The sequence below is a fragment of the Eurosta solidaginis genome, chromosome 1 (genome assembly GCF_040869045.1).
Source record: "Eurosta solidaginis isolate ZX-2024a chromosome 1, ASM4086904v1, whole genome shotgun sequence".
Taxonomy (NCBI): domain Eukaryota; kingdom Metazoa; phylum Arthropoda; class Insecta; order Diptera; family Tephritidae; genus Eurosta; species Eurosta solidaginis.
Genome location: NC_090319.1, coordinates 396824107 through 396834582, shown reverse-complemented (window position 1 = coordinate 396834582; position 10476 = coordinate 396824107). Strand labels below are relative to the sequence as shown.

Below are 10476 nucleotides of genomic sequence, written 5' to 3'. Positions count from 1 at the left end.
CCACGCCCACTTTTTCGATATCGAAAATTTCGAAAAATCGAAAAGTGCGATAATTCATTACCAAATACTAATTAAGCGATGAAGCTTGGTAGGTGAGTTGAGGTTATGACGCAGAATAGAAAACTAGTAAAATTTTGGACAATGGGCGTGGCACCGCCCACTTTTAAATGAAGGTAATTTAGAAGTTTTGCACGCTGTAATTTGGCAGTCGTTGAAGATATCATGATGAAATTTGGCAGGAACGTTACTCTTATTACTTTATGTCTGCTTAATAAAAATTAGCAAAATCGGAGAACGACCACGCCCACTTTTTAAAAAAATTTTTTTTTAAATTCAAATTTTAAAAGAAAAGTTAATATCTTTACAGCATATAAGTAAATTATGCCAACATTCAACTCCAGTAATGATATGGTGCAACAAAATACAAAAATAAAAGAAAATTTCAAAATGGGCGTGGCTCCGTCCTTTTTCATTTAATTTGTCTAGGATGCTTTTAATGCCATAAGTCGAACAAAAACTAACCAATCCTTGTGAAATTTGGTAGAGGCTTAGCTCCTAGGATGATAACTGTTTTCTGTGAAAAAGGGCGAAATCGGTTGAAGCCACACCCAGTTTTTATACACAGTCGACCGTCTGTCCTTCCGCTCGGCCGTTAACACGATAACTTGAGCAAAAATCGATATATCTTTACTAAACTCAGTTCACGTACTTATCTGAACTTACTTTGTATTGGTGTAAAAAATGGCCGAAATCCGACCATGACCACGCCCACTTTTTCGATATCGAAAATTACGAAAAATGAAAAAAATGCCATAATTATATACCAAATACGAAAAAAGGAATGAAACATGGTAATTGTATTGGTCTATTGACGCAAAATATAACTTTAGAAAAAAACTTGGTAAAATGGGTGTGACACCTACCATATTAAGTAGAAGAAAATGAAAAAGTTTTGCAGGGCGAAATCAAAAGCCCTTGGAATCTTGGAAGGAATACTGTACGTGGTATTACGTATATAAATAAATTAGCGGTACCCGACAGATGATGTTCTGGATCACCCTGGTCCACATTTTGGTAGATATCTCGAAAACGCCTTCACATATACAACTAAGGGCCACTCCCTTTTAAAACCCTCATTAATACCTTTAATTTGATACCCATATCCTACAAACACATTCTAGAGTCACCCCTGGCCCACCTTTATGGCGATATCTCGAAAGGGCATCCACCTATAGAACTAAGGCCCACTCCCTTTTAAAATACTCATTAACACCTTTCATTTGATACCCATATCGTACAAACAAATTCTAGAGTCACCCCTGGTCCACCTTTATGGCGATATCTCGAAAAGGCGTCCACCTATAGAACTAAGGCCCACGCCCTTTTAAAATACTCATTAACACCTTTCATTTGATACCCATATCGTACACAAAAATTATAGAGTCACCCCTGGCCCACCTTTATGGCGATATCTCGAAAGGGCATCCACCTATAGAACTAAGGCCCACTCCCTTTTAAAATACTCATTAACACCTTTCATTTGATACCCATATCGTACAAACAAATTCTAGAGTCACCCCTGGCCTACCTTTATGGGGATATCTCGAAAAGGCGTCCACCTATAGAACTAAGACACACGCCCTTTTAAAATACTCATTAACACCTTTCATTTGATTCCCATATCGTATACAAAAATTCTAGAGTCACCCCTGGCCCACCTTTATGGCGATATCTCGAAAGGGCATCCACCCATAGAACTAAGGCCCACTCCCTTTTAAAATACTCATTAACACCTTTCATTTGATGCCCATATCGTACAAACAAATTCTAGAGTCACCCCTGGTCCACCTTTATGGCGATATCTCGAAAAGGCGTCCACCTATAGAACTAAGGCCCACGCCCTTTTAAAATACTCATTAACACCTTTCATTTGATACCCATATCGTACACAAAAATTCTAGAGTCACCCCTGGCCCACCTTTATGGCGATATCTCGAAAGGGCATCCACCTATAGAACTAAGGCCCACTCCCTTTTAAAATACTCATTAACACCTTTCATTTGATACCCATATCGTACAAACAAATTCTAGAGTCACCCCTGGCCCACCTTTATGGCGATATCTCGAAAGGGCATCCACCTATAGAACTAAGGCCCACTCCCTTTTAAAATACTCATTAACACCTTTCATTTGATACCCATATCGTACAAACAAATTCTAGAGTCACCCCTGGTCCACCTTTATGGCGATATCTCGAAAAGGCGTCCACCTATAGAACTAAGGCCCACTCCCTTTTAAAATACTCATTAACACCTTTCATTTGATACCCATATTGTACAAACGCATTCTAGAGTCACCCCTGGTCCACGTTTATGGCGATATCCCGAAAAGGCGTCCACCCATAGAACAAAGGCCCACTCCCTTTTAAAACACTTATTGCACTTTTCGTTTGACACCCATATTGTACAAACGCATTCTAGAGTCAACCCAGGTCCACTTTTATAAAGATATTCCGAAATGCGTCCACCTATAGAACTTAGGCCCACTCCCTTTTAAAATACTCATTAACACCTTTCATTTGATACCCATATAGCACAATCAAATTCTAGAGTCACTCCTAGTCCACGTTTATGGCGATATCTCGAAAAGGCGTCGACATATAGAACTAAGGCCCACGCCCTCTTAAAATACTCATTAATACCTTTTATTTGATACCCATATCGTACAAAATAAATTCTAGAGTAACCCCTGGTCCACCTTTATGGCGATATCTCGAAAAGACGTCCACTTATAGAACTTAGGCCAACTCCCTTTTAAAATTATCATTAACACATTTCATTTGATAACCATATCGTACAAACAAATTCTCGAGTCAGGCCTGGTCCACCTTTATGGCGATATCCCTAAATGGCGTCCATCTATAGATCTATGGCACACTCCCTCATAAAATACTCTTTAGTGCCTTTCATTTGATAGACATGTCATACAAACACATTCCAGGGTTACCCTAGGTTCCTTTTACAACATGGTGATTTCCCTTACTTTGTCTCCACAGCTCTCAACTGAGTATGTAATGTTCGGTTACACCCGAACTTAGCCTTCCTTACTTGTTTTGCATTGATATTGTAGAAAAATTAAAGAAATGCCACGATAATGAAACGTATGGTACTAGTCTTTTAGGCTCGGTATAGGGATCCGCATTTTTCTAGAAAAATTCGTTTCGATTCCATACAATTTTTTATTTTACCTGTTTCGTTACCGTTTTTGATTGTTTCTTAAAATTGGCTACATAAATTTCAAACTGACTATGAGTAATCCCAGCTGTTCCCAAAAAGGGTTAGATAGGATCAATGTGGACAAAGGAGTTCAATCGCAGACCAATCTCTTTAGGGATTTATCGCAAGTTTTTTGAACGGGTTGTACTAATCATTGTTCTATTTTGTCATTTTTCGAGATTTTGACCAAAGTTTTAACCTGGATGATTTTAAAATATTTTGCGCCAATATACGTATCTTACGGAAGGAACTATCAAGATAAGATGAATTTCATTTTAATATATCAAGGGGTTGTGGAGATATCAACAAAATACACTAAAAAACTAACTATGTAGAGGCAATTACTTCTTAAAATGCTAATAAATCAAAAAGGTCCAAAAAGTGTACTTTCTTTGAACGCAGCAAAATCATGGCTCGAGCCTAAAAAATCATAGCACGTCAAGTTTGCAAAATTAAATTGCACGATCATAAGGTGCGTCATGTTTTCCACAATGAAACGATTCCTTTCGTCCGTCCATTACGAATTTAGTAATGAAAACACTCGCTCACAGATAGCGTTATGAGCTGGAATGAAAAAAAGAACTGAACGATTTCCAAAATCTCAACAACAAACCACATTCGGTCCGAAGGTTGTTTTCTTGTCTTACTTCGAATTTAGTAATCCGGGACATGTTTTGATGAAATGTCCTGGATTTCAGGGACACATGGCCTAAACCAAATCGTAGCAGGAGCAGGGAAGCTAGAAGCTATAGAGAATCTCCGACGACGAACAGCAGTGGAAGATGTCAAACTGGCCATAGATAACAAAATAGTTAAATTGTGGTTATTATATAAAAATAAGTGTTTCTAGCGTTAAAATTGTCGAATTTCAATATAAATTTTCCCACTGGTGAATTGCCTAACCGTGATTTGATGACTAAATCTGCAGCATCAGTATGGTTAACATCTATTGTTTTGTTTGTATATTTGTAAGCTTGTTTGTTAAATTTCGAGTCAGTCAAGTAATTTCGTGGCTTTGGTGATGGCCGTTCAAGCCTGGTCTATAAGCTTGGCGTTCATTACAATTGTGGAGTTAGTAGCGTCCGGTTGTGCTTAAAAAACCAGCACAAAGATTTTTTCAGGTTTCTTCGTCTGAGCTCTATCCGTGAATAGACAAGCATAAAGACATAAATACATTTTTTTACTGGTTTGCAAATACGGGTTTAAATTTGAAAGTTAATGAATATTAAGTGGTTTGAATAACAAGAAATTCACAAATCTGTAATAAAAAGAGTAAAAAGTAATAAAATTTCCTCAATAAAAGCAATTTGTGACCTACATATGTACATATATTACCCACAAATAACGAAGTGATTATTTAATTCATAAAATAAAAGTTGTGATATGTCATTGAATATGAATCCTCATCTGATGTAATAACTGTAGTGTATCCAGATTTAGATATTAGTGTGAGCCGTTTACCAAATAATATTCCCTCTTTCACATAATTAAAGGATCTGCAAGAATTGGCAATGGCCTATAATATGGCTAAATCAAAGAATATTATTTGTAACATAGCAATCGGAGTACTTTTCTACAATCGTGAGTATTCAACATCAGCCAGTATGCAATACATACATGGGCCCTAGCATTCCTCGTGTTCCTATGACACATGAACCAGATACGGATAGAGATTTAACATGCAAATGCAACAACAATGTGATCCATATGTTCACATTGTTGTTGCATTTACATGTTAAATCTCTATCCGTATCTGGTTCATGTGCCATTGGAACACGAGGATTGATGAATTCGATTCAAAATCAGGATTGCCGCTTTGGGTTTTTATAACAATTTTGGCAGAACGATTCCACTTTTCGTTTATTGGGTCATATGCATGAAACCAGTGAACTCTTATTTCAATAGCAATCACTTAAAATTTCCATATAATTTGCAAGTGACTACTATCAAAAATACCAATATACATATGTAGTTTAAAAAAACTAAAAATCACACTTTTAAATATTTAGTTTTAGTATCTACAATCCACTTAGATATTTCATGTTGATAGCAGCTAGCACAGAGGAGGTTCGTGTCTCCGCTATTAAGCACAACTACCCTTCAAGAAACGCGAGTACTCCATAAATAGTGTAAGGAATACTCCTTTGGGAGTATAGGAGTGTTCCAAAACTAATCTGTATTCATACAAAAAATGTGCTCCAATTAACATTGCGATGTCCTAGGAGAGGAGTAGGTGATCCCACTCTCGCTTTGTTTGTGAGTATTCCATAGAGTACATACGTGAGAGTAATTTCCAAAGTACTTTCACTGTAATACTCCATAGAGCACCCACAGAGGATCATATGACAAAGTACTAAAGAGGAATTGCGTTGTCGGAAAGAATTATCGGAGTGAATTTAATTTAAAATGAAAGTAAATGAAGAGGGCCAATACAACTTTTATATTTTATACTACGAATATTCTTATGTTACGAGCAATGATCGGCTGATGGTGGTCCGCAAACGCATTGCAAAGGAGTATTGTTAGAGTACTCCAACATGAAGAAAATGGAACACGTAATCCAACAATTTTTTCAGGGTAGTTTTGTAGCGAGTTATTTAACCACTGCCGCTTATTGCCGCTAGATGGGTCTAACTCTCCTTTGCGCGCCTAGCCTAGAGAGTTAAGGCTCCATTACTGATACTTAGCATAGACTTGACTTGGCTTGCGAACTGTCACTTACAGTTCTGTTAAATTAACATTGCAAGTTACTGATTACTCAAAACTTAACTTGACTTAGAAGTCTGTTGAATTTTGATTTTCTATGTAAGTTCTAAGTGACGTTTACATTTTGAGATGCCATTTGTTTGTTTCCATTTCATTTTAACATTTTGTCATACAAATTGACATTTATTTAAAAATAAATTTCAACGCTGATTATGATGCCAGATTTTATGCGCCAAGTGGAGTATAATCGTGGCTAAGTTGCCAAGTTTACCCAAGTCAAGCAAGTCTATGCTAAGTATCACTAATGGGGGCTTTACAAACAAGCAAGCATACATACAACTTAAGCTAATTTATGTAAGCGTGTTAAAAGGATACTTCACTTGTTTTATGCATATGGCCCATTATTTGTTGTCAACACTGAAAGAAAGATATTTACTGCAGCAGCAGTGGACAATAGACAATACGACTTTCTGTTTACTTTAGCATCTGATCATCTGCCCATACTCTTTTCAATACAGCGACCAGCTAATTTTATTTTAACTGGGAAGACTATACAATTCTCAATATCAATATTTTGCTGCTTTCCCCATTCCGACTGATGTCCGGCAAAGCGAGCGTACGCTTCGCAAGGTCATGGGAATACACGAATACATGAGAAAAAAAAATCATAGGGCCATCATAGCACTCGACCTGTCGAAAGCTTTTGACACAGTCAACCTTGGCACGCTACTCCAAGACAGGAAGGTTCTCCCCTTCCCTCGTTTCTAAAAATTGGACCGCAAATTATCTGAATGGTCGGCAAGCGTCGGTTCAATTTTGGAAACAAACCTCAAAGCCTAGTAGAATTAAATGGGGGCACCAGAGGGTGGTGTCCTATCCCCGCTTTCGTTTAATTTCTGCATATCACAGTTCCCTTCCCCACCAGAAGGAGTTACTATCATGTCCTAAGCCGACGATTGCACGATAATGGCAACGGCACCTGGCCCTGCAATAGACGAATTAAAAAAAAATTTATGGCGCGATAACCTCCGAAGATATTTTAAGCCGAGCTTCTCTTCCAATTTGCGTCGTGCTCCTTTTTCAATCTTTCCCACAAATTGGCGGGACGGGACCTATTTTTTTATGCCGACTCCGATCAGCATCTGCAAGGCAGATGAGTTTCCAGAAATACACTCGGAGTGCTTGCCAAATCACTGCCGAGGGGCGACCCCGCTTAGAACAACTTTCTTCATGTTGAAAAAACTTGCTTCTATAATTTTGATGTTGCTTTGTCCGGGATGTAATGCCTAATCCCGTGATCTTCGGTGTGGTAGGCAAATCACACTACCATCACACCACAGCGGCCGCCATAAGACGAATGAGTTTCTAGAATAATCAGCTATCTGCCCAGTATTTCTAGTTTCTTCACCTCGCGCGACCTGCCATTATCGCCAACCAAATCCACGACCACTCTGTATACGTCGTGGAGGAACAGATGACGCAAATATGGGACATCGATGGTGTTACGATGCTGACTGTCAGTCACCCAAAGATCTTAGGGGTAATGTTCGATAACAAAGGGACAAACAACCGAAACTGTATCTTGAGTACAAAGCCGCAGCAAAATCCTCAAGTCGCTTGCCGGCCGCTCATGTGTTCGCCTGGCTTTAAAATACATACTGGAAAAGGCTGCACTCAGAATTGCCACGAGCCCCCTGAGCACAACGAAATGCTGAACAGACAGTTTTGCTTAATTGTCACAAACCAGGACACCCTACTACTACTACTGATCGAACCAGCCCGGCCTCCAAATGGGTTAAGAGGACATCTCCATAAGCACTATGATGATATCTGGTACGTGCCAACACAGCCGTTTGATCCAGACGAGCAGGATAAGGCCCTAGACCAAATCCACACAGAATCGGTAAACGCGACCGGTGAAGCCCGATATCAATATACGCTGTCCTACTTTTGCAAAAGAGCGCACTACCAAAGGAGACACTAGTCACTTGTCCAGAATCAACCCCGGCTTACGTAATGTATGTTCAGCATGCGATGTGTCCCCACATGACACCAAACTGCTAGTTTCATTGGACTCCCGTTAGAGGACTTTCACGCCAATTTGGGACTGGTCGAATGTGGTTGAGTGGTCGCCATTGAATGTGGTGAAGCACTGTTAACACAACAACGATAACAGCAGAGCGTTAAAATAAAAATGGTTCCATTTTAGTAAATTAGAAGACGGCCAAGTTTTTGTATGAGAAAATTTCAAATTTATTTTTTACTTTGATTTAATCAATAAATTTTTTTAGGGAGTGTTTCCTCATTTTAGGTGTTTTTTCTAAATGCATGTTCTTGGAAAGGTATTTTCCTTAGTGAACAAATAAAAAAAAAAACCGAAAAGAAAGTAGAGTCCTGTATCGCTGTTTTTACCGGTGAGTGTTGAAGCCCGAGGAATACATTTTCAACTTTGGTTGACCTGGTTGGTCCATGAGAACCTAACATAGACTGAATGAGTCCGTAGTGTTACCAGAAGTTTGTTTAACTTGTTATAATATAACTCCGTCCTCTTGGCAAATACTATAAGCTGTTCAGAACCTATGCCACTTGCTGCTTCTAGATCAGCTGTATCACTTCTAATAGCTGGAGTCTTAGCCTGCCAAGTGCAGGGCACGAGCAGAAAACGTGCTCGAACGTTTCCTCCTCTAACCCGCACTTCCTGCATCTACTATCACTGACAAAGCCTAATTTAAAGGCATGTGACTCCAGAAGGCAGTGTCCAGCCAGAATACCCGTCATGATTACAGTCCTCTCTTTTTAATGACAGAAGCAACTTTGTTAGTCTATGGTTGTAAGACCTGCATATAATCTTCGACACTTTACAGCCCCGCACTTGGATCTACGCCTTTCCCGCTTGGTCGATAATGTGCACCTCTCGCCTTCTCTCAATATCGCCCAATCTAGTTGGGACGTCTACTGAGCAAGCTTCAAGGGATTCACCCTTTTAAGCTAGTTTATCCGCTTTTTCATTCCGATCTATTCCCATATGCCCTGGGACACAATATATTTGTATGCTTTGCCCTGCACCGATGCTTTCCAGGGATCGCCAAAACACACAATGCAGCCGTCGAGGTTGTTTTCAGAGCTTCCGTAATGCTAAGCATTGATAGCCTGCATACCCCCTCTAATTTTTTGAGGTAGGTTCTTTTTTATGTGACTGTTCATCAAACAAGAACTCCATAGTATAGAATATGGTTTACAATGGCTAAATACCACGTACACCCCAGCATTCTTGTACATGCATAAAGTGCCGTTGATGCCTTCTTCACTTTCTCCTCCACGTTAAGCTTCCACGACAAATTACTGTTTATTGTTTATTTATTTATTTACGGTCTTGTAGACCTAAATTAAGTACTTGTATGTATGGGATCATTATCTAAATGGTAGTGCTTTGCAATAGTTATATAATAATTTCTTAACTCTTTTGATATTTTGACATTGTGTTATTACTGTTTAGGATGATTCCTATACATTTTCTCTTAAGGTTTCTCCTGTAGTTTCACCCCTCATAACTTAGGCTTGGTCCAAGTTGTGACCTTGTACCTCTTAGTAAACAAGACCATATCCGTCTTCTTTGCGTTAGATGTCAACCCGACATTAGATGCCCAGGTATGAACATTAGGCTTGGTCCAAGTTATGACCTTGTACCTCTTAGTAAACAAGACCATATCCGTCTTCTTTGCGTTGGCTGTCAACCCGAAATTAGATGCCCAGGTATGAATATCCTGAAGCACCCAATCCATCAAAGAGGTAATCGTTGGAATGCACTTTCCGCTTATGACAATTGCAACGTCATCTGCGTAAGCCGCAAGTTTTACGGGTCCCTCATCGAACTGGCTGATCGACAGTTTGACTGGCCCTCTGTCGTACCGCATCAGCAATTGGTTGATGACTAGCGTCTACAGCATTGGTGATTAAACCCAACCCTTCGGCAATCCGATGTTAACAGATTTTGTGGCCTCGCTTAGACCCCATGGCGCCGTAATAATTTTGCAGCTTAACATGGAGCCGATCCAATTTGTTAAGATCACTTTGCAGCTTAACATGGAGCCGATCCAATTTGTTAAGATCGGATGTTGTTCAATAGAGTTGGGATGGTCCATGATTTCTCGTTTCGAGACATTGTTAAAAGTCCCAGCAATGTCCTGGAAAACACCAAGGACATATTTCTGGCGTTCCAGGGTTTTCTATATATTCATTACCACGCTATGCAGTACAGTATCGACTTACTTGCCTTTGGAGTAAGAATGTTGTTCTGAAAAGAATAATGCTTCACTCATATTTGATTTTATAAAAAAAAACCTATCATTCTCTGTAGGGTTATGAGCGGAAAAGAAGTCATACTAATAGGCTTGTAGCCTTTTGGGTGCAGGTGACTGGTTCTTCCCGCTTTCGGTATGAAGACTACTTAAGCCGGAGTTCAGTTTTATGTAACCCCCAAAAATTGTTCTAAGCC

At 39.3% G+C, this 10476-nt stretch overlaps 1 protein-coding gene across 6 annotated transcripts in view; it reads left to right on the top strand.

Annotated features, from left to right (window-relative positions):
* The first annotated feature begins 4303 nt into the window (after positions 1-4303).
* Skel (DM13 and DOMON_DOH domain-containing protein skeletor) overlaps positions 4304-10476 on the top strand; it is a 174227-nt gene continuing 168054 nt past the window's right edge. For 2 of the 6 annotated variants that reach the window (XM_067763749.1, XM_067763751.1), the window contains exon 1: positions 4307-4856. In XM_067763749.1, coding sequence (XP_067619850.1) covers positions 4787-4856 — 70 coding nt within the window. In that variant the 5' untranslated portion in view covers positions 4307-4786. Of the gene's footprint in view, positions 4857-10476 lie in introns of all 6 variants that reach the window. The other 4 variants (XM_067763753.1, XM_067763750.1, XM_067763747.1 and 1 more) reach the window with 4 other exon arrangements.